The sequence below is a fragment of the Anticarsia gemmatalis genome, chromosome 2, assembly GCF_050436995.1.
Source record: "Anticarsia gemmatalis isolate Benzon Research Colony breed Stoneville strain chromosome 2, ilAntGemm2 primary, whole genome shotgun sequence".
Taxonomy (NCBI): domain Eukaryota; kingdom Metazoa; phylum Arthropoda; class Insecta; order Lepidoptera; family Erebidae; genus Anticarsia; species Anticarsia gemmatalis.
The window spans coordinates 2615922-2641309 of record NC_134746.1 but is presented as its reverse complement, the minus strand read 5'-3'; the positions used below and the strand labels follow the sequence as shown (position 1 = coordinate 2641309).

The following is a 25388-nucleotide window of genomic DNA, read 5'->3' as shown; positions in this document are numbered from 1 at the left end:
AGAAAACGGCTACTTAAACAGATTTTTCTTTTCTGTATTGATGTTACTAAACGTATTTATATTGTCAAAGTAAGAGGCGTTCAAAAGCTTAAGAAATATTAACCAATAAATTTAAGTATTCAAATAAAATTCTTGTATATTGGTAGCTGAAGGATGTAATTATGTTTGTATTTACGCAATTTTTATACAAAATTTGCGAGGCTAAAGTTCTGAATTATTATTTCGTTCAACTAGACTTTACGTAATATACCCAATTATTTTGAATAATTTGATATCCTACTGTTTCTGAGTGTCTGTCTGAACTAACCTATAAAGTATTTCAATCGCATATGTATTTATTGTTTTGATAAAGTTTTTCGGCATTTCTAATAAAACATATTTCTAGAGCTAAGTTTTAAAAATGGGTAAGAAAAAGAATAAGAACAAGGTCAGCGGTGCAGTGAAAACTGCAGCAAAAACCGAAAAGAAATTAGCAAATAAAATGAAAAAGGAACTTGCTAATTTAGGCGAGGTTAGTTGTAATTCTCTTAGTTTTTAATAACTATACAGGTTTATTCACTATTCAGTATAAGTAGCACACGAATTTACTACATTTTAATCCATATGTGAAGTAAATAAAATATTTTTGAACTTATTTCACCATTAAAAACTATGTAAAATTTAGGTGTTTTCATGCGGCTACCGCAACCTGTAACTCATAATATATATTTATATATGACCACATTAGATACCTTTTATGAGAAACAAACTTAATTAGGTACTTATCCTAAGCTTTTAAATTATTCTAATTTAGCAATAACAGTATACAAAATTACACACATTTTTTTTACTTTTTTAGGAAGACATAGCAAAGGTAATAGCTGAAATCGAGCGTGAAGAAGCCAAGCGAGCACAAGCCACAGAGAAGACCCTCCCAGGTCCTCCGTCAGCCAGGGCCTATGCCTCCCTCACTCCACACCCCACCAACAATGAACTCATCATGTTTGGTGGAGAGTATCATGATGGACAAAAGGTAAGCTCACTAAAACCAATGTTGTGTCCATAGATATTCCTGATCGACTCACTTGTTTTGGCTTGTGCTGATCAGGTTCATCTACACATATTTTTGGTTTTGCTGTTTGAAGCTTTACTCTGGCATGTCATCTAGCTTAGTGAATGTTTGATAAACAAAATAAACAGCTATATTTCATTAAAATTTGTATACAGTTGTTTATGTATACAGGGTGTCCCAAAACTCAACGATAATCCGAGACAGGATGAAAGGCCAAGTCATACCTGTTATAGGAAAAATAAAATAAAAATTCCATATCACTTAGTTCAGCAATAATAGACACTTTTCAAAAAAGTTGAAATTCCACACCCTTGGTCGCATTTTCAAGTCCTGTGATCACCAATGTCACAATTTCGCTGTGTTTTTTTGAATTTCGTGATCTTAATTAAATATGCTATTAATCGTATAACAAATTAATGCACAAAACATCATTAATTTAATAAAAAAAGTTAAGTTTTAGTGAGTCATCTTCCTCAAAAATATCGTTAGTTAACTTTGACGCTTCATACTGAAAAAAAAATGTACTTGACTACCCTTGGCAAGTTATTTCAAAAATTGGCGCATTTAATCAAGATTTCAAAATGGTATAACACTTGCCTCTTTTCTTGCCATTAAAAATGTTATTTTTATTTGAACGAAGAGTATCCTCGCAAATGGATCAGACGCAGTGGTACAATTTTATGGCCTCCTCGTTCTCCCGATCTAAATCCAGTAGATATTTTTTACTGAGAATGCATAAAAGAAAAAGTTTATTCGAAATCAATACAAACTCTATCAGAACTTAGCCAGAAAATTGACACAGCATCAGAGGAAATAAATGCAAGGAATTTTGATTGACTGGTGCAAAGGTCTTTTGTAAGGCGTTGCAGAGCCTGAATTCATGCCAGAGGAAAACAATTCGGAATTACTTTAGTTTAAGGAGAATAATTAAATAATATCGATGGTTCGTTCATTGTTTTTTTTTTATTGTTATAGCCTATTATGTTTATTACATTAAATATTTGTTATGGACTGACTCAATTACCTCTTTACTAAAAATAATTGCTTTCCTCTGGCACGAATACAGGCTCTGCAACGGCGTACAAAAGATTTTTTCACCAGTCAAGCAAAATTCCTTGCATTTATTTCTTCTGACGCTGTGTCAATTTTCTGGCGAAGTTCTGATAGATTTTGTATTGATTTTGAATAAACTTTTTCTTTTATGCATTCCCAGTAAAAAATATCTACTAGATTTAGATCGGGGGAACGAGGATGCCATAAAATTGTACCACTGGGTCCGATCCATCTGCGAGGATACTCTTCGTTCAAATAAAAATAACATTTTTAATGGCAAGAAAAGAGGCAAGTGTTATACCATTTTGAAATTTTGATTAAATGCGCCAATTTTTGAAATAACTTGCCAAGGGTAGTCAAGTACATTTTTTTTTCAGTATGAAGCGTCAAAGTTAACTAACGATATTTTTGAGAAAGATGACTCACTAAAACTTAACTTTTTTTAATAAATTAATGATGTTTTGTGCATTAATTTGTTATACGATTAATAGCATATTTAATTAAGATCACGAAATTCAAAAAAACACAGCGAAATTGTGACATTGGTGATCACAGGACTTGAAAATGCGACCAAGGGTGTGGAATTTCAACTTTTTTGAAAAGTGTCTATTATTGCTGAACTAAGTGATATGGAATTTTTATTTTATTTTTCCTATAACAGGTATGACTTGGCCTTTCATCCTGTCTCGGATTATCGTTGAGTTTTGGGACACCCTGTATATATTTTTTGACTACTCATTTCAGAAAGTCTTAATACATGTTTGCTTGACATGATAAATGGAGATTTTCTAATTTTGAATATTTGTTTCTTTCAGACTGAGGTATACAATGAGCTGTTGTTCTACAATCCGGCCAACAGTCAGTGGAAGCTGGTGAAGGCACCTGGAGCACCTCCACCAAGAAGTGCCCATCAAGCAGTTGCTACACCTGCTAACAAGTAAGTCAAGTATTATTAGAATTGTGTTAAAAAAAATTATGTGTAGTCTTTTTGTTATTTGAGTGCCCTTGATTCCTATTTTGATAGTTTATTAGTCTTCTCAATAATTGACGAAATCAGGCCTTTTTGCAGTGACAATAGGTATTTATGTAAAGCTCAGAAACTTCTGTTTTAATTCTTGCAAACAATTTGACTTCCTCCTTTTTCATGAAGAATAAAAGCTGTATTTTTCTACATAAAATGATGCCTGTTTTCCATGTGAGTAGACAGAAACCAAAGGGTAGCACTAGCTACTATCTCATCAAATTCCTTTTGCTTCATTCTCATGCATACATCTTATCACATTTGTCACATCCATACCGGCCATGTTGATATTTGGAATTTCCTGTAGATAATATGTAATGTTGTATTATTTTTTTATAGAGGAGAGCTGTGGATATTTGGTGGTGAGTTCACAAGCCCTTCAGAGACACAGTTCCATCATTACAAGGACTTATGGTGCTTTTCACTTGCTGAGAAGAAATGGGAAAAGGTACACATTTTAACAGAAATATTACTAAACACAGTAACTGGTTTTTGTCATAAATGTATTTTTTTAACAAACACAACAAACAAATTTCATTAAGTTTTTTTATTAGAAATAAATATTTTATTACTAAGCCAGTTTCCCTTGTCTCGAAAGATTTCGATTACTAGTTTACGAAAAAATAGCAACACACTGTATTTGAACATATTACTATGAAATTCTAAGGAACAACTTGTACCATATACAGGTTGATTTAAAATCCTCAGCAAGACTTAAAATCAACAGTATTGTCACAGAACACCAATTCAAATCACATTTACTTTATATCCTCATCAAAATTCTTTCTCCCCTAGGTGGTAGCACCTAACGGCCCGTCTCCCCGCTCCGGCCACCGCATGGTGCTCCTAGGACGTAACATCATAGTGTTCGGCGGTTACTCGGACGACGGCCGCGAGTGCCGCTACTTCGACGACCTGCACGCCTTCAGCCTGGACACGAGGACCTGGAGTAAACTGACCGCTAGTGGCAGGGGACCTAGTGCTAGGTCTGCCTGTGTTATGTTACCTATTGGCAGTGATTCGGTGAGTTGAAGAGACATATTGAATTCGAAACTGATAGTTTTGACAGTATTCCTTGCTATTTTAAAGTTATTAATTTTTTTGTTTTAAAAGAAGAATTGCTCTTTTGTGGCGGAGTATTTTTCAAACATACAAGCAATGGACACAAAATTCAACCAGACACGAAACAAGTATTTATGGATCGCACAAATATTTGCTCCATGTAGTAATCAAACCCACGACCTCTTAGATAGCGTCGTGGTGACCACCTTAACCACTGAGCCACGGAAGCCGCCGTTATTGAAACACATTTTCAAATTGCAAGTTTATTATTTTTAAAACTGGCAGAAACTCATAAACTAACCTATTTCACATATTTATTCCACAGCTAATAATCTACGGCGGTTTCTCCCGCGTCCGCGAGGGTCGTACAGAGCGCACGCACACTCACACAGATCTGTTCCGCCTCACACATAAGGCGTCGAGCGGCTCGACAGGCTCAGGCGGCTCGAGCCTCACGTGGCGCTCGCTGGCGGGCGGCCCGCTCGCCCCGCCGGCTCGAGCCGGACAAGCTGCCGCCGTCAATGTGCATAGCAATAGGGCTTATGTATTCGGCGGAGTTAGTGTAAGTATTATTACAAAACTGGCAAATTCTTTACATAGTCAGAGTTGAGATTTTTTGTTTGTGTAAATGGTTATTAAGAACAGCGCCATCTATCGCCACGCAGCTGAACTTAGTGCACGCGCTTAGATCGACGGTAGGCGGTAAAGCCGAACAATAAGGCCCAGCGCAGACAGACCGGAATAATCCTCGCGCGGTCTCGAGCATTTTCTTTACGGCTCGCGGATGCTCGAGCATGCTCGCGACTGCTCGAGCCTGCGCGAGGAAAACTTTCTAGGTTACCATTCTTCATTAAACAGGCCAGTTTTCGTGAAAATTCGTCAACGATGGTAGACTGGGCCATGATTATAATTGCTCTTTTGACTGAAGAAGAATAAAAATGACGTTATCTCTCTTTAAACTCAGTAACAACATTGAAATTTTTCGTACGATACTCGCGCGTCCTCGAGTATGCGCGGGGATACCCGCGCATCCTCGAGGACGCGCGAGCATTTTTTGTCAGGTTCAAGCAATTATGCACTTTATTTTAATTACATTAAAGTTGATTTTCAAGTGCGTTAAAAAAATCCTCTCCGCTGCGCTCCTCTTGGTCTGCGCTGACCCTATGGCCCAGCGCAGACAGACCGGAATAATCCTCGCGCGGTCTCGAGCATTTTCTTTACGGCTCGCGGATGCTCGAGCATGCTCGCAACTGCGCGAGCCTGCGCGAGGAAAGCGTTCTAGGTTACCATTCTACATTAAACAGACCATTTGTCGCGAAAATTCGTCAACGATGGTGGACTGGGCCATGATTTTAATTGCTCTTTTGGCTGAAGAAGCATAAAAATGACGTTCTCCCTCTTTAAACTCAGTAACAACATTGAAATTTTTCGTACGATGCCGACGGCGACGCGATGCCGCGCGGGGATACCCGCGCATCCTCGAGGACGCGCGAGCATTTTTGGTCAGGTTCAAGCAATTATGCACTTTATTTTAATTAATTTAAAGTTGATTTTCAAGTGCGTTAAAAAAATCCTCTCCGCTGCGCTGAACCTGACAAGAAATGCTCGCGCGTCCTCGAGGATGCGCGGGTATCCCCGCGCATACTCGAGGACGCGCGAGCATCGTACGAAAAATTTCAATGTTGTTACTGAGTTTAAAGAGAGAGAACGTCATTTTTATTCTTCTTCAGTCAAAAGAGCAATTATAATCATGGCCCAGTCTACCATCGTTGACGAATTTTCACGAAAACTGGCCTGTTTAATGAAGAATGGTAACCTAGAAAGTTTTCCTCGCGCAGGCTCGAGCAGTCGCGAGCATGCTCGAGCATCCGCGAGCCGTAAAGAAAATGCTCGAGACCGCGCGAGGATTATTCCGGTCTGTCTGCGCTGGGCCTAAGTTGACTACGTAGTTATACAAATTCGCTATAATTGACGTTAAACAAATGATAAATAATACAAAAACTGGAAAACATCGTTTGATACATGAACTAGATGGCGCCTTATATTATTAACATAGTTCCAAAATATTTATTTACTTGTCTCTACTGATAATATATTAACATATTCTATCTCTTTCCCTCGTATAGGACGTAGAAGAGACGGAAGAAGAGCTACGCGGCGAGATGAGCGATGACTTACAAATGTTGGACCTGGAGAGTGGCAAGTGGCATAATGTGACGTTACGATCTGAACAGAACACACAACAAGTTATGGAGGAACAAGTAGAAGAGCCCGTCAAGGAAGCTGTCACTGGTAAGAATATTTTTAAGTTATTTGATGATATGGTTTGCTAAAGAAAGCAACTGCAAGTGTTTTCATTAAAACAAAATTACATAAATATGACTGATCAATCTAGTGTCAAAGTTGTTTAACCCACCAAAAGGCCTTTGACATGGCTTAACGATTGTTATACTATCGACAACAACACTTTACTTATCCTCCGAAGCTTGGAGGCGCTCAATTCTAATACCACTATGCCGCTATCCATCTCTGTAATGTCCCCGCGTTGGTTAAACCCCTGATATGTAAGATTGAATATTCCACACAAAATTGTTTGTGTTAAGTATATTATGACTTACGACTTAATACACTTTGTCTTGATATTATATAGGAGATAATTGAAATAATGGTTATTTATATCAAAACTTTTACAATTTCTTTTTATTTTCCAGTGGTAACAGATGAAGTATTCACGATGAAGCTGGGCGGTGCTCCGGCGAGTACGGTCACAGTAGCTGGCGCCGCGCCCGCCCCGCGCGGGGGACCGGGCGCGCGCATGTCCGCCATGATGGCCGTGCAACGATCCACGCTGTATCTGTACGGCGGAGTGCTCGAGAAAGATGATAAACAGTTCTACTTAAGCGATATGTATAGTTTAGGTAAGTAGTCTCAATTTCACATGATTTTGAATTTTGTAATTCGGTTTCATACATTTGCTGTCACTTTATTAGCAGTGAAAAAGGGTATCTGATACTTATTTATTAACTGTAAAACTAGATAGACTTCACTCTTACTAATTAACATTGAGGAAGCTCCGATTATTTATGTCTTGTCAGTTTCAAAATTGATCATAGGTAACATAACCCTTTATAACTAATCATAGCTTATATAACGTTTATTAGTAAGACAGTGACCGCTAGTTTCTCAGATTATAAATAAGTGTCAGACAATCCATATGACTGCTAAATAAAGTGACAACATCTGTAACAATTCAATCAGATAAGCTATCAGACGGATAATTTTACAATTGAAACCTGAGCTTATTATTTTAAAATAAATTGGCGACGATTTTCATACTCACAATTTATATTTTCTTACAGATCTCCACAAGTTAAACGAATGGAAGACATTAATAGAACAGCCGTCATTACCTGACTGGCTTGGATCCGACTCCGAAGACGAGGAGTCGGGCTCCGAGCGCGGCTCCGACGATAGCGACGACGAGGATGATGAGTGAAAATAGACTCTATATCGATAGTTATAAGGTTCAAAGTGAAATGTGACGTGTAAACTTTCCAAGTGGCTGGAAGAGATATATCGAATAATATAAGGAAATATTTGTCAGTTATTTTTTTAAGTGTGTTTGTTATTTTAAGTAATTAAACCATAACAGAAAAGTATACTAAAATATTTTTTTTACAAGACCTTTATAGTCCAACAACTCAGTAGAGACTAGAGAGCCTCGTATGCCAGGTTTGCGGTTGGCGAAGTTACACAAAATTCAGAATTTAGAATATCAGTGTCCCGCAGGCATATGCAGCGTATAGTGAGTGACCTGCTGGATACAGCTGCTTACTTTATTTGGGAACTTCACACATTTTTAAATTATAATTTAGTAAAGTCATGCATGTCAGGAGTTTCTATTAAGTTGTCGGACTATAGCGACTGGATTTGCTGTTTCAAAATTCTTTTACACAAAATCTTAAACATTGGTGAGAACTGCATGAATTTGTACGATTATTTTAATGCATTACACCAATTAGTTCTAAACATTTGATATGAACACGCGATACTACGCGTAATTAGTATTTGGCTATATCGATTGTCGATGTTGTCATTCATACATAATACATGTTATATAGGTATGTGTTGTACATAGAAAAGCATATACGAAATTATACTTGCATTTTTATATTCATTACGTGTTTCATTTCCGTTCATTCGGCATGTCTTTTGGTAGCGGTTATCAAGCTCAAGTTCACCTTTAGAACGAAAAACTGGGACTTTGGTCACCCATCCACTTACCAACCTCGGTAAGTGCAACTTAACCCGAGAGATAGATCCGCGCGGTGGTTGTTACTTAGCCATGAGCTGCATCGGGAGCCTTATTAATAAGGAAATAAATAAATGAAACACATAAAATTACGCACGTAATCAGTTTTATTATTATGTACAGATAATTATATCTACGTAATAATATATCTTTATAAAAATCCGTTATTCTACCGACATACATGCATTCGTACTAGTTTTCATTGAACTATACACACACTGAGCGGACGACGGTTGATTTCTGTTTACATACAAACATAATATAAAACCACCCCTTTTTTCCCATAGGGGTAGGCAGAGACCAAGGAAATGTTTACATATTAAATTTAATTAATTTCCACGATGAACTCAGATAAAGAAAAAAACATAAATAGCACTGGGTTAGGCGAGTAAAAGTTTGAAAATGATTAAAAGTGACAAAACACTAAACCAGAACTTACACGACGTTATTAAGACAACAGTTTGTTAAATAAAAAAGAAGACATGACAAAATTTTTTTTGTTTGTGCTCTCCGAGATATAGAGGTGTACCTAAACTTACTTACACCGGGAAATCTCTGAGAAAATTTTAACAGAATATTTTGGGTCGACCTGGACTTCGAACCCCATACCTCTGCGTGTCAACCCATCGTCCGCTCTCAACATTAATTACATTTAAAGTATACATATTGTTTATCAAACGTCTCTTGTTTAGCGTCAAATTACATCGTTTATATCACTACAGCCATACAAACAGTTTTTTATTTAAAATGATTACAATCGAGACTTGCCTTGTAATTTAACGCTAAACCAGTGACGTGTAAGAATTCGCGAATTAATGGGAGTTTTTAAATTGAACATATTTGATGATTTGATATTTAAATAAAAATGTATTTAACTACATAAAGAGTAGTACAGTCATGAGCACTAATATGGTGACAACTTTTTTGTTTATTTTTATATAATTTGTAGATAGTAAAATGACTCTGTTTTTTCACTTTAAATCAATCTTATTAGCTTCCGAGTATTCAGAATTAATTTAAGGTCAGCTAAGTTTGAAGCTCTCGGTAAGATAATAAGATAACATTTAAAAATGTTTAAAATTACATATTTGGGCTCATAATAAGTAATTTTTAATGGTATTTTAACAAAATACACTCGTTACGTAACTTAACAAAACTGTATTTGTATTGAAAATTACATCTTTTATTCACATTTCAAATCATCAAATGATTTTATTTTTTATTTTCACTCCCATTCAATGGCGAATATAAGATAGATACAATTTAATACAATAAGTCCAATATGGCTTAACCGTTAAACGATACACAATATAATGTAATACGTGGCTTTCTTTTCATTGGTAATTACCGAAAATGACAAAACACCCAAAATACAACTCGATCCCAAATACCTACTTGTTAACCAAATATAATCCACGTTCCTTGCGCATTATGTGTGTTTCATGTGTTTACCCTTGTAACCAGTACAGATTTCTAGCTAACTAATTACTAGCAACAAGAGTATATAGAATAAATACGATAGACTTGTTGCTTACCGAACTTAGTTAATAAGATCTCTTTTATTCAATCATCGTATGGTTATATAGTGGTCAACCTAGATTTAAAGTTGTTCAAACGACGAGAAGACCTTTGACATGACTTCGACTGTTATCCTAATTTGTAGAAACCGGGACTGAATTTTTAAGTGCCCTTCGAAGCGCTACTAGACTATGACGCAACTAGCTATGAGCGCCTCATAAAACACTACATTATAACTAACCAATGTCAGTACATATTACATTAACTGTCAGTCGCAAAAAACTTCCGAGTTCCGATACATACAACGATTTTCACTTCGCATATCAATCGAAACCATATTAGAGCAAGGTGTTATAAAAACGTTTGCGGTAAATATTTCCGGAATTATACATGAAAAGAAAGCCATTTTGTGTGATAATATTCAACGATAATGCACGCAGACATGACACCGGTGATGTTTTTCATACGAATGTACAATTTATGGGCTTTTTTCTGTAAAATTTATTGATTTATTGCGAATATTCATGGTATGGTTTAATTTCTTTTGTTGTTAATTACTTTGTTGCTGCTGATTTATAGCCTTTTAACCGACTTTGAAAAAGGCAGAGGTTATCAATTGGACCGATTTTATTTTATGTAAAGTATATTGTTTTAGTACTTACACTATAAACTATTTGACACATGAAATGTTTAAAAAGTTATGTAATAACTTTTATGAAGTTTCATCAGTTGTTAAAATTAGCTAAGTGCTTGTTCACGTTGGAACTCGCGGGCGCGGTGGCGGTCGCGAGCGCGGGGACGTGGCGATTTGTGTTCACGTTGGCCGCCAGGCGGGCGTTTGGCTCAAACTGGCTCAAACTGGTTGATCTTACTTGACATCGCGAGTGGATCGCGCCCGCCACCGCTAGTTCGACGTGAACACACACGAACATCTTCACTTGTTTGATATTGGCGCGAGCGCGCCACGCGGGCCGCGCGCGACGCCGCTAGCTCGCCCGCGACTTAGACCGCGCGAACGGTTTGTACGTGAACACTTCGGTACATCGCCATATGTTTGATATTTCGCGACCGCGCCCGCCACCGCGCCCGCGAGTCAACGTGAATGAGCACTTATGCTTGTCAGTAATAAGACAGTAATACATGTCTTCTATGTAAACAATATTTAAACAAAATAACTAACTTTTTTTTATTTTTTGACTTTATCAGCGCCTCTATCGGGACATTTTGGAACTAAAACAATTTCCATAACACGAAAGAAAACTGAAATCGACATTAAAAAATCAAATCAATTTCATTTGTCAACGCAAACAGCCATAATTCATACAGTTAACTGTTTCAAGCAGTGAATTAAAGCAGTTTTTTTGCAACACTCGTTTTTACACCCGACTGGTCATGTCTGCGGAAATCAAAGGTTTTATAAATTTGCACGTAAGTATCGTCAAACGAAACATGCGTTCCGTACCCTGTTACATAATGAGATTGTATAAAAAACTACAACTTTCTAAAAACATTTACATACTGTTACACGGGTGGTAAGCTAAAATACACCTTGTAAGTATAGACATAGAGTTGATTTTAGCTGTTGTGTTAATTGGTAGTATAGATTTGCAATTTGCTCACACACCCGTTTAACAATGAATTGATTAAGATCTTTATTTACATGTGACAGTACAATATGTTGTATTGAGTTAAGAGCAGATTACTAGCTTTTCTTCCCTTTTTAGGGCTAGTTTCACTGTTTGGAAAAAGTGTCTGATAACTATAGTCAACTATCAGATAGCTTTATGTCTTATTATTTTAAATAAGTTAAAATGTGTAAAATTGTTTACTTACAGTTTGATAGTTATCCAGAAATGGTAAATCCGGGCACTAAGACTATTAAATGCATAATGAGAAATAATAAATACTAGCTGATATAGTCATTTTTTACCTCTCGAAATATAGAAAGACAGACCATACACTTCCCAAGTCAAATTATAAATCTTTAAAAATAAAAGATACTCAGTAACGCTCAATACAATATATCAAACTATCGATTATTATACTAAGAACAAAAACACGGGCCATTATCAAATTGTGCGATAAAATTAAATCTTAAATACATGGCACATCTTAGTGAAACTTGGTCCCCGTATTTTTACCTTTCATTACATCATCAGTGGCATAAAGACATAAGTAGCTATGTATTACCTGTATCTTAAGTCCTTTTTCTACTGAGAATATAACTTCTTTTTCATTGATGTTGAGGTACGCTTTCAGTAAAAAAAGGTCGTAAGTGGTGTATTGTGTGTTACAACTTATGTCTTCTTGCCACTGAAGTGTTAGAAGTGAATTGAAGAAGGAGTGTACTACGTTCAATCTATAAATTATTTATTGTTTTACGTTTTTGTTTACTTAAAAATGCTGTTTTTAAGTGTTTTAGATTTATTTTAATCTAGTCTAAAGGCAGTGGTTAACACGTGCAGCATTTTAAAGTAAGAAAAAAAAAATAAGACGTCCTCAATTTACAGGACGATCCAGTCATCAGTATTAGAAAAAAAACTTCGCACTAAATAGTTTTTTTTGGCTATTGCAATGTCAAATTTATTTGATAGACATATCGTGCTGTCTCGCTCTTTTATGAGATAGTGTTTACTAGAATATTCAATAAAGTATTTTACGTATATAGTATTTAATAGGAATAATGTTACTAAGCACAAAGGAAGGTGATAGTATCGTGCAAGAAAAAGTCAAATCAAAAACCAAACTAATTTTAATAAATGTTTTATTATTTCAAATTAGTTAAAACGTGTAAAATTGTACACTTTATTTATTACATAAGACCTTCCTCTGCTCGGTATATAATATATGAAATTGTGCGTTACAATGCCACAGCTTTTACAAATGCACCGAAAATATGAAAAAACATGACTTAGATTTTAACAAATCATTTTAATTTAGACACAAAAATGCCCGTGAAATATTTATATATTTTAATTTTATTTAATTAGCTGTGACATTTCACCCTATACATTACGTATAAAAAGAAATAACACTTAGATATTATACACTGGTGTGACTTATCTAATTTTAAAAATATTCAATTTGCCAATGTGTCGTTCAACAAATTGCTCTATCTATAACCTTTGCTCGACAATACATTGCAAATTAAACTATATACTTAGCGAGTAAAGCTGAAGCCAAAATCGAAGATAAATATTTTAACAAAAATATTTTTAATAAAAAAAATGTATACATATTTCAAATTATCATTACATCAGTCGGTTAAATGATTAGTCGTATCTTAGTCCGAATGAAATAATAATACATATATTTTATATGTAAAAAAATATTAATAGAAAGCAAATCAGTCTATAAACTTACTTATAGAAATTATGACTAAAGTTTATGTACATTTTTAAACATTTTTTTTTAATTTGACAGTCTGTGGTTTCGCGCCAGAAACTTGGCGCCATTGCATTTTTGAACGTTCCAACTAATAAATGATTTTTATATAATTACGTATTCTCATTCATCGTTTGTTACGAACAAAAGTAGGATTAAACCATCAGATGGTCAGCGGTTTGCATAAATGAAATATTAATTCCATCAATTTGATTTATTCGTATCGTATAAAAATATTTGAGGCGCAAACCCACAGATATACAACATCGTACAAACATACCTACTCGTATAATAAAACATACATTCACTATCTAATTCATTATAATTTACAATTTATTTACACGAAAAAAGATCATTTAATAAATACATAAAAAAAATTTGGCTGATTTTCAATTTTCGCTAAACAAAAATAAAATAAAAATATAACCGTATCATCGCCAGAATAAAAAATACTCCCTTATTGTCGTTCACTTAGAGAGGGTGGAATCGAGAATAAAAAATAAATTAATTCACTACACGAGGCACGTGTACAATTTGTTGAGAGTCTATCGTCGGAACACTCGCGTCACCCGTCTATATCACAGTAGCGCGTCTGCGCTGAACGTCCCCGGGCCGTCGCACACTGACTAGGTTATGTACAAACCGAACGAGTTCTATACACGCCGCGACGACACACGCACTCACCTCACCCGCACGCGCTCTAGAACAGGTCGGTGACGATGGTGCCGAACCACGCGCACACTACGGGTAGGGCGTACGTGAACAGAGCTTTGTGTAGAGAGGGTGAGTCAGCGGCGGCGGCGACGGGCTCCACGTTGTCGGTGGGCGGCGGTTGCTGCGCCGTCCTCTCGCTGGAGGTGTCGAGCGGCTCGTCGTCGTCGTCCTGGTTCCTGCCGCTCACGAACACGTTGTTGGTGTTGGGCGCGTCCACGATGGCCGGCACGAAGGGCGTCTCGCTCACTGGCGGCGGTGGAGGAGGAGCCTCCGGTTCAGGGTCGGTCGTGTCGTCTTCTAGGTCTGGTGGGTTCTCGCCGGAGCCTTGAAATATAGATTTTCATTAGAATTTATTTAAAAAATTATAACAAGGTTTCCCGATGATGCAATAATCGTAAAAAAACTAAATTTGAGAGAATAAAATGAGACTTTTAATCAAAAATAGTCTACTTGATTAATATATTCTTCATACAACTTCTGTACACTATTTTTTGAAAAATAATTCTCTAAAAATCTCCTAATTTTCGATTTCGATCTAGTTGGTGGCTTTCCTTGTGACCTTCGCCCATCCCATGGCCGCCATTCAGCTATTGCTTTGGTCTACCTAACACTGATAACAATAATACCAATACACATACCAGTATCATAGCCATCGAGTCTCCTATCCTCATCATCATCAGGCAGTCCGTCAGTGTTGCCGTAGTCGCCGGAGCCGGAGCCTGACTCCACGTCCTCCACCACGTCGCGCCCGAACGAGCTCGCCACTTGTAAGTCTGCAATGTTAAATAGTATGTTAGATTGTATTTCATTTAAATAAATAAGACTGATAGGCCTCAATCACATTGAAAAGAACACACGGCAAATAAGAGTATGCACGGGGTTATCTCGATAGGTTAGTCGGGTGTCTATAGTAGGTAATCCTTCACTGATCAGAATCGTCGATAATTGCACAGATTTATGTAAATATAGATTCATAAATAAGATTTAGGTTATATTTTTAAGATTTTTTAAAATAAAATTTACGTTGACTGACCCACTGCTGAGCAAAAGGTCAGACTGGTGTAAAAATTAATATATAAGGCTTCTTCAAGAGCTTTTTGTCAGAGTTACGTTTATTTTTTTCAGAACTGGCCTGGCCCGACTTTGACATTTCGGAGATTCATTTTTATTTATGTAGATAGAAGATAATCTAGTTTAAAATTACGGTGACTTTTTATTCTTATATTAAAAATTTAACACATACCTCTGCTATCGGTGTCCAGCCACTTGACCTCGACTCCATTGTACGCGTCCTTCAGCCTGGCCGTGAGTGTCCTCAGTTCCTCCTGCTGCGCGGCGGCCGCGGCGACGGCACTCGCGCTCGCTGTACCGCGCACTTCGGGGTTCGATGCCAGACCCGCTGTGCCTTCACTTGCTGCGTTTAGTAGGTAGCTGGAGGGAAAAACACGAATTTTTTAATAAAAATAATAAGTAAGTAATAAAAGAAATATTTGTTTAATTAATATTTCAATTAGAATTAGAAATAATTGTCTCATGCTCCAACGGTGAAGGAAAACATCGTGAGGAAACCTTGCATGCCTAAAATTTGTTTAATACATTTATTGAGGGCATGCAAAGTCCCCAACCCGCACTTGGCCAGCGTGGTGGACTCAAGGCCTAACCCCTCCCTCATTACGGGAGGAGACCCTTGCCCAGCAGGGGGACAGTAATGGGTTAAATTTATTTTTATTTATTTTAATATTTCAGTGGTTTAGCTATGAAAGTGCAACTGACGGATAGACTGTGACTCGATTCTCAAATTTTAGTATTTGTTGTTATAGCGGCAAAAGAAATGCAGCATCAAGAAAAATTTCAACTGTAGAACTTTCACAGTTCATGAGATACAGTCTGATGACACACAGGCAGCGAAGTTACAGTAATAGGATCCCGTTTATTCCCTTAGCGTACGGAACCTTTAAAACGATAAAGAGCTACTATTTTATCGATGTGTAGGTACGTGTGATTCGTATTACGTCAATTCTATTTTTGTGTTAAATTTTATGAGTCGTATAAATATTTTATCGCTATAAAGTTTATACAAGGGTCAGAAGTCAAACACCAGGGTGCGTAGTTTATGTACACAATAGCTATTAACATGTAACTTGATATAGTACTAGGAAAATCCCGAACGTGTACTGATTATAATTTTTTTACAGCCGGCTTTTCTATTCTTAGATAACTTTGGTCGAGGAATAACTTTGTCGTGTTAATACTTTCTTCAAATATAAAAAAAATCGCCGAAATGTATTAAACAATGGAAAAATACACAAGCAGTCATGATATTACGCCAGTTGTACCCGAAGCAGGGTAGAGGTGTATGATATACACCCACATCTAGCCATTAACAATGTTAGTCCCATTTAATAGGGGGAGAGTCTACAATAGTCTACATTTATCGGGCACGTTATCAAACCCCGGGCTACCAATGAGAAATTGGGAAATATTTTAATATAAATAAAAAAAGACCAACACTACTTTGATCAACCCAGGAATCGAACACAAACTTCATTCATTCATTGCGCCACAGGCAGTCTGTGTAGTAAAATGGTCAGCTATATTTTAAAACATGCAAAGAGAGCAATGTTTGTCTTTATACCTGGCAACAGCAGTTCCATTGAAGCAAGGTGAGCTGGTGACGCTGGTGGAGGTGCACAGTAGCGCGGGCAGGTGGTTCCAGTAGCGACGCGTGTTGCGCATGCGAGTGCGAGTCTCGCGGACCAACTTCTCCAGCGCTGGACCACCCCATTCTGAACCTGGAAGGTGGCATTTCATGATATTAGATTAAATTATACAAATAATTTAAGCGGACTGCTTTAAGACAGTATATGAAATGATTTATATTTATTTTATTACAAACTCAACATTTTCAAATTGTTAAGATCAGTCACTAGTTAGTTCTAATTTGACAATGAAATACATATAAATAAAAAAAAAAATTGGTAAGTAATTTTAAAAGTTTTTGGTTTTAATTCTTCAGCACCAATAAAATGATAACTTACCGCGGCTTTCCTCATTCTTGACAGAAGGCTTCTTCTTCTTAGGTCCCTTCTTCTCATCAAAATCGAACGCTTTGAAATCAATATCCATGGTACCAGAAGCCGCTGGTTCAGGGTCAGCGTCACGCTTCATCCTCTCATGTTCTTCATACTCCTCCTTATCAATCTTCCCTCTCATATAGTCCAAGAACTTCTCTCTCAACTTGGCTTGACGAGCCATCTCTTCCGTGACCTTCCTAATATCTTCAGGGGTTCGCAGCCCAGCAATAAGAGAATCACCATTCATAAGATTCTCAAATGACCCTTCAATTTCGAAGTCGTCAACATCATTGGGTTTCTGCGGCCAGTCAAAGTCTGGTATGGAGCGCACGGATCTGCGTTGCTTGCCTGGAGCGAAGAACGGACCGGCTCCTCCCCCTCCCCCAAGGACTGGCTTGCCACATCCAGTGAATATCTTCTGCGATATTTCTCGGTTATGCTCTTGAAAGCTCATGATGGCTTCGGAGATCTTTATGTCTATTGGTTCGACCACCATAGCTATGTTGAATGGCCCCAGCAAACGGTCGGCCACTTTGTCTACGGCATCTGAAATATTAATGGGTTTTGTTTTATCGTTTGTCGTCAGCAATTTTGTATGTTTCCTTACGCTTTACTCGTTAAAATCCGGACTAAAAAGATCGACAGAAAGCAAAGCACGATAGTTGTACGTTTCCCACAAACTAAGCAATCTCTAAATGCTTAGGTTTCTTAAACTGAAAAGTATTACATACTCAAAACGAAAAGTAAAGTTCCACTCACCGACATAGGCATCCCACGGGTCACCCAGATCGGCATGCGCGGGCAGACAGCCGCGGATGACGTTGTGGCAGTACCTGGTGCACGCCGGCTGTTGGTACCCCGCGCAGCTGCCGCAGTACCGCAGCCGAGCCCACGCTGTCACACACTCTTGGGTTACTTGCACCTAATGAAAAAGAAAAAGTTTATTATATAATGCAACGGGTCTTAAACGCGATTGGAAATTAAAGGTTAGGATAGGATTCCTTATTTATTTAAAGGACGTTTCGATCGAATTGCATCAACCGTGGTCACGGGCTGACCACGGTCGAAGAAGTTTAGTAAACAACGTAGTGTAACAATGTAGTCTTTGTTGCAATAACTAGCGGACTAGCCAGACTTCGTCCAAGTATTTTATCCTGGTGATTCCGTTCCCGTGGGAATTCTGACCCCATCGAACATATTAAATAAATAATTTTCCAATTTTGTTCTGTTCTTCAAAAGTTATGCGTGTACCCACATTTCGCTAATTCATTTTTATTTATATGGATATATAGATAGTTTCTATATCATCGTAATTTTTGGATATTTGCGGATGCTGCGCAGTGTGCACTCCCTAAAAAGTTTTCGTATCGACAATTTTAAGTTATAAAGAATGTTAACATTTTCTAACTTCGTGAATATTTCGCAACGATTATGACGATTCATCAGATTTCATCGGTAATATTGAAGCGTATTCATAATGATTTATTGCGTTTTAAACAAGTAATTAAACGTCGTAAAAAAATTATTGCTAACGTCACGATAATATTAAACTAAAAAAACACATCATTTTTATTATTGGATCAGCAAAATTATTTTTGTCCTCGTTTCATTAGATTATAATTGACGAATGTACTAATAGAGCGAATGTTCATAAACCTAGGAGATAATAGCCCCCTTTACACAAACACTATCGCGCATGAAACAAGAATCGCGCGTGAAAGAGCGCGCGTGTATGGGGAAAGGAAAGGCCAGGTGCCGCTCTCATCTGTCAAGCCCGCGAAGAAAATCGCGAGCGAAAACCGCACTGCTTTCCCGCGCGTAATCCTGTACAGTTGCCGCCAAATAACTTGAACAATTTCGCTATATCATAGGGAACGATTTCTAGGTCCGCTTTGAAAGAATAGCAGAGCGCGATGGCTAGGGCTATAGCGCTTCGATCGCTTGTTTGGTAGAACAGTCAACTGAGAGTCCTCTGCACTGGGTCTACGTTTAGTTTGCTTTCTAAAATAACTTCTTGTGTTCAAGTTGTTTGGCATCACCTATACGCTCCTAAGAACGAGCGATAGAGTGTGTGTATAAAGGGGGCTAATCACCATATTAGGCACATCAATGAAGAAACCATTCATTCCAAATCAAGTAGAACGATATAGTCATAACAAGTAGCAACAAACGTTAATTGAAAGAACAATGAATCGTAACATTACAGTTGAAGTGAGCAAATAAAAATAAATCAGCTCAGATAATACGGACAATTACAACCAAGGTCTTGGCGCCAAGAGATCAACGAACGACAAATGTTTGGCGACAAAACTGACTCATTTTCTAAAACTATACATCGGTTGAAGGTTACATACGAGTGGAATATAAATTCGCATTGATTATACTATATTAGCATGCCAATGATTCGCGTGGCATTGAGAAAATTAATACACGAACAGTTTTGGCGAAGTGTGCGACAGTAAAGCCTTATATGTGGGGAACGTTAATCAGTGATGATATAATATTATGAGTGGTCAATTATTATCACACGGGAATGGGTGTGGACGATTTAGGATTGCATTTAATGAGACTGTCTACTGTTAACAATTGAACAATTAAAGCTTGTTTGAATATTGTTGTCTGGTCTAGAGTTAATACGTGGTAACTTCTTGGTACTGTAATTAAAGTTAATGGTTCCGAGGAGTAATATTTCAAATTATCAAACGAATTCGTAACATTATTTCTTTCATATACGTTTTTATTTATAACATATTTGCGTAAAAACCTCTCGTCTGTTATATCCGAAGAAGAAGTTAGAGATGTCCAAAATACACCCGCATTAATTTTACAATATTAGTCCAAAATATCATCGAGCCTGATCGAGCTCCAGGCTACTATGTTACAGTAGCCCAGTTTTTTGTTAGCATTATTATATAAATTAGAAAAGCCCAACAGTAATGTGCTAATAATATGTTTTTATCTTGGGTATTCCCGGGAAATACTTAGAAATTCGGTAAGTTTATTTATACATACATACGTACGGAGGGAATTTCAGTCTCTCGTGATTATTAGTCACGCGATAAGCTTTTGATACCACGTGGTGTATGGAGCTATCGTAACCGCTTTATTGGCTAGTATAATGGGAATGTGTAGTAGAAAAACCTATACGTCATAGCGATCTTATTTTAGGTCTCTTTATACCTAGATAATGTTCAAAAGATTTTTTTATTGAATGGTTGATACAGTATCTTCATCAGAAGCTCGTCTGTAAAGTAGGTAATTTAAGGCACTATTTACTGGAATATATCGATCACGATTTTTGTTCGATAATTGAACCACAAAATGTCACATACTCGATATTGAGCCATACTAATTAATGAAATAAATCGATGTATTCAAAACCAGAAGAGCCGAATTTTGCAATAAATATGAAAGTACCAAAATACTATCACTAAGACAGAAGTACTCGAGATTAATATCACTGTACTTTTTAAACCCATTATTGTTCCACTGCTGGGCAAGGGTGGTCTACCGAATTTCAGGGAGGGGTTAGGCTTTCAGTCCACCATAAATTAGAAATAAATGTTTTGTTCGTTTCAGTTAGCTATATTTTATAGTTTCGATATTTCTGGTTCAAAAGCCCATGTTTCATGGTTTACCTGCATCATACTGCGAACAACATCAGCTCCAGCTCTGAGCGCCTTGTGGAAGGTCCTGGTGGCGACCACAGCTCTTCGCAGCTGCACCGACAGCTTGTTCGGCACGTCCTCGAACGGCTGGATGTCACGCATATGCTCGTTCACGCATTTTAAATATCTGAAAGAAAAAATATTACGTTAGATTACTTGAGGATAAAGTCGTATTATGAAGTAAGAGATGAAGTAGCTGTTTGGGAGAATCTATCACCAACACCTATTACAATGTGTATACAGTGTTTCTGCTTCTGCTAAATATTTTTTGACGGTGAAAAAATATATTATCACAACCGTTACCTTTAGTGTTCATATAATTGCTTATATGCTATGCACCAGGCTCATAGACAATAGCTTTATTCTAAACTTAATGGTATCTTCGATCTACAAAACAGTGTAAAATAGAAAGAAGTAAAGGTACCTTAGTCTCATAAGAACCGAATTATGGAATACAAAACGGGGATCAGAGTTATGTCGCTTGGATTCTAACCTCCATACAATTTAACTAGTTCAATTCCTCAACTAAAAGCTAGTCTTTTCCGTCCACAGATACATAGTTTTCATACTTTTATTGCAATTCTAACATACTCATCACGTCATAATACTCTTATGCTCGCCGCTCCCTACACCCAGGGTCACATGACGTCACACACCAATACGCGCATGATCTCAGCACGAACATATTCCCGAATTTATAGGCGATATTTCACACTGTACTCATTAATCAACCTTCAGATTATAGAAGCGTTGTTGTAAGCTGACAAAAGTCTTTAATCATAGTTATGTGAGACTTCTGTTTCTAGTTATTGTGGCTTGTTGTTGAAGGAAGGGAATTCGAAAATAATTTTACTGTACTAAGGATCGATTTCACCAGTTTGGATAAGTATCGATATACAAAAACAAAAGAAAATAATACTTCGTAAAAAAAGGCGTTGAATTTTTTTTCCAGAAAAGTTAGTCCAAAAAGGCTGCTATATACGAAAATATTCCGTCACAGACGGTACTGCGGTCTTAAGTTCTTTTATAATAATTTTGTTTAGGGGAAAATAGGCTTATTCTACGATAATATAAGGTTCTGAATGATTTGTCTAGGTATAGGGTGCACCATATTGGGTAGTCACTTTTGCGGACATCATTACATCATACATGTTTTCAGTCGAAAACAATTTGGCCAGCTTTGTTGGTTTATTAACATTGTATGTATACATAGTTCTATAAAAACACTAGAAAACATTTCTCTTCCTTCTAAACCATTCATAAACATGAAATGACCTAACTCAGTATACTTTAAGACCCATTCTCCACTATCGTTTCTTTTACATTTGCCGTTCCATTGAATGCGTCATATATTTCCTTTTCAACTCTCTCACATTGTGGTTCGTTCGCTATCGTTTCTTATATGTTTGCCGGTGGCTTGTATACAGTGTTGCTGACATTTCAGGGACGATTCTAGGACGGTAGTAGAGTAGTAGGTCAGGTCAGGTACGTCATTACTCATTCATAATGGGAGGGATAAATAAATAGGAAATTATTATAATTGGGTGTGGTGAAGTAATTGTTGGTTATTAATTCGATAATGGTCATTTTGGTCATTTTTAGCTTTTACTTTTGACAATATTTTGTCTTCAAAATCAATCAGCAAAATGCATGGCATATTATTATGAATATAAAGGAAAGGTCAACAGAAGTGACATTACAATTGTTATGTCACTTCTGTTGACCTTTCCTTTTTATCCAGACTATTCAAAAAGGGCCTTTATAAACTAAAGTACATTTAGACAACTATGACGTCACGATTCACGAGACGTCCTTCTTCTTCATAAGGCCATGTTGTTCCATATTCGTAGACAAAGATCGCAAACTGATATGCCTATTGTTTACCATAGTTTGTTTGTACTGAGGTTTCCTAACTAAATATTAACTACGCATCCTTCATAAACTTCGACCTTATTAAGGAATACAGTGGAAATAAGTACAGTGAGTGAGTGTTAAACATTTTGAAAGTAGCTCGAGAGAGCTGAAAATTACATACGAAGTTTTTCGCGCATAAGTTATAGTGGCAGATTGAAATGTTTACCATTAATGAGTTGCTAGATTCATATTGATACAGTGATTTTTATAGTTTTAACCATTATTAATATAATAACAAACAACAAAATACTTGATACGAAAATAATATGTAAGTATAAGCGCGGAAGGCTGACAAGTAGTCTAAAACTGTTTGGTTGACTATGCCACGTAAAAGTACCTACTCATTATTTTCAGTTTTTTTTTTCAGACTAGTTAATGTATAAAATATTAATACGTAACGCGCCCTCGCCGTCGCGCGGGAAATTGTGAAGTTTTTTGGCGACACCTATACTTATACGTACTAAACTTCGTCTACCGAACTCCCCTATTTGCCACTCTCTCACTGTACAAACCCGCACTGTGTCTACTCCAACCCTTCACTAAAACTCCATAACGCTTATTAATAACTGTATTTTATAGCCCTACAAAGCTTTAGCGAGACCACTCGTTATCGCCGCGTTCACTACACTTTATGCCCTATTATCGGCTCTAATCGTTTGTTTACGTGTTCATAACACTAAAACTGTCTGTATAAGTGTTTTATAGACGCGTCTTTATAAACAAACGGACGTTTTCCAGCTAACGACACTGTGTTACACTGTGCTTTTATTGCGTGTGCTGATTTGGTGTTTAGAATTGAGGGTAGTCTGATCAACAAGTCTATGGGAAGTGGGGAATTATCAACCAATTCAGATTTTATATGGACTCTAGTTCTTAAATTGGGGATAAATTCACTAATGGCTAACAGACTAACGGGTCGGATTGAGGGCAATGATATTTTTATTTTATATCCATTCTGCAGTTGAATGATACGTTTAAATGCTGCATGTAAGCCAAATGCAGCATCCGACTCTCTTAATAAAAATTATCTCCATCTCTACACTATTTACATTAGCTGGAAAGAACATAAGAAGAAACACTCTGCTACTAGGGCTTCTTTTATTGTTGATTGATTGACGGTTTAGACACCCATATCCGTTTGATATCACCTAACCATTTTAGAAGTCTTTTTTGACCCAATTTCTCTTTTTATACTGTCCGTACCTGCCTGTATGTCACTAATTTCATCCACCTCATCTTGCTTCGCCAAACGAACGAACTAAAAACCAAAACCATGAAACCTTTTAGCTCTTGGAGATATCCTTTTCCAACGTAATTGTTTAAACAATTTCGTCTCATCAAATTAAGTAACGCATCATTTCAGCCGTACAAAGCCTACGTTTATCACTTCATAGAAATATTATGACGCATTGCAACTTAGTTATTGTATATGGTAGAAGCCTTGAGACGAAAATGCATTTAAAATAATACAATGTGACACATTCGTATGGTAGGATAGCTTTATTTAAAGCAGCTGTTGCCAACCTGTGTTTTACGAACTACTAATAGTCTTTGGAGCGGCATTATACCTTATTGATCGATTTTATTCAATCTTTTTTATTCCTGGATTGTCAATTATGTAACACGGAAAGGGCACTCAAAGTCAGTTGTGTTACAGTCGGTACTGTTGAGTATCGAAAGTTTGATATTTAAAATGTACTGCCAAAATAGTTCCTACGGCATCCGGCAGAGGCGCTGACGCCGATTTTTATACAAAATTTCTCAATAGCTATCGACAGGCGATAGTAACAGAAATTTGCTTTACAGGATTTTTAATTACTTGACACGGAAAAGGCACTCATAGTCAGCTGTGTTCCCCGATCGGCAATCGGTTTATGAGTTTATTCACTTCTAGCGCGAACAGTTCATAAATGTTGGCCATCTTGCAATCTACGTGCTTCGGAAAAAGTGGGCCCTTATTGTAGATAACAGATTGCTATGCAATATTGTCAAGCTATATCGAAAATATTTACGCGGTTTCAATGCCTTTACCAATGAATCACACTCAAATAGCTGAAACCACGAGAATTGTTACTGGTACAAAAAATGGTATCGACAATGTTGAGAACCTCTGAAATAACTAAACAGCTGAGCTAACGTTTGTGACTAGATATGTAGACAGCTTGATTTAAATTAATTCATTCATTTAATAATTGTAGACTAAACAATATACTCGTTCCTATGTGTTTGTTTATGATTTCGCCATTACACTGCTGAACCGATAGCTGAAACTTAACATTACTATACATCAAACCCTTCAGAAACGAAGATGCTACCGTTTTTTATAAAGAAAAAATAATCTAGGCGAGTTAATAGGCGGGCCTAGTAATAAATAATTTCTTGATTAAGTAAATTACTCAATAACTAACACCAGTAGCGTTACAAATTAACACTGTTTTAAAAGTCCCCTATAAACACTTCATTAAAATCATAGCGAGTTCAAGTGGCCGTATAACACTCAACCGCCCTATAAACTTCATAACTCCTACTATGTTGAGTACTACTATGTATGGAACAGTAGACGTGTAATATTACAGCATCTATTAATGAAGACGGAATTAAGCATAGGACTACGAGA

General features: G+C 36.9%; 2 protein-coding genes across 2 annotated transcripts in view; one reads left to right on the top strand and one right to left on the bottom strand.

The window, feature by feature from the left end:
• Positions 1 to 292: 292 nt before the first annotated feature.
• On the top strand, positions 293 to 8364 carry LOC142979278 (kelch domain-containing protein 4). Its single transcript, XM_076124114.1, has 9 exons — positions 293 to 511; positions 839 to 1012; positions 2920 to 3041; positions 3465 to 3573; positions 3921 to 4148; positions 4513 to 4749; positions 6314 to 6479; positions 6899 to 7105; positions 7547 to 8364. The coding sequence occupies exons 1-9, from the start codon at positions 401 to 403 to the stop codon at positions 7681 to 7683; spliced, it is 1491 nt and encodes a 496-aa protein (XP_075980229.1). The 5' UTR covers positions 293 to 400; the 3' UTR covers positions 7684 to 8364.
• Positions 8365 to 8588: 224 nt separating this feature from the next.
• The window catches only part of dlp (glypican dally-like), a 109240-nt gene continuing 92440 nt past the window's right edge, over positions 8589 to 25388 (bottom strand). The window contains exons 5-11 of the mRNA XM_076124102.1: positions 20828 to 20984; positions 17949 to 18111; positions 17154 to 17735; positions 16751 to 16907; positions 15359 to 15546; positions 14754 to 14888; positions 8589 to 14439 (exon numbers count right to left, since the gene is read on the bottom strand). Of these exons, the coding sequence (XP_075980217.1) occupies positions 14102 to 14439; positions 14754 to 14888; positions 15359 to 15546; positions 16751 to 16907; positions 17154 to 17735; positions 17949 to 18111; positions 20828 to 20984 (1720 nt within the window). The 3' untranslated portion in view covers positions 8589 to 14101. The remainder of the gene's footprint in view (positions 14440 to 14753; positions 14889 to 15358; positions 15547 to 16750; positions 16908 to 17153; positions 17736 to 17948; positions 18112 to 20827; positions 20985 to 25388) is intronic.

Coding starts and splice junctions, on each gene's coding strand:
- LOC142979278 (XM_076124114.1), top strand. CDS start 401: ATGGGTAAGAAAAAGAATAAGAACAAGGTCAGCGGTGCAGTGAAAACT. Junction 1,013..2,919: donor AGTATCATGATGGACAAAAG/GTAAGCTCACTA, acceptor TGTTTCTTTCAG/ACTGAGGTATACAATGAGCT. Junction 4,149..4,512: donor TACCTATTGGCAGTGATTCG/GTGAGTTGAAGA, acceptor TTTATTCCACAG/CTAATAATCTACGGCGGTTT.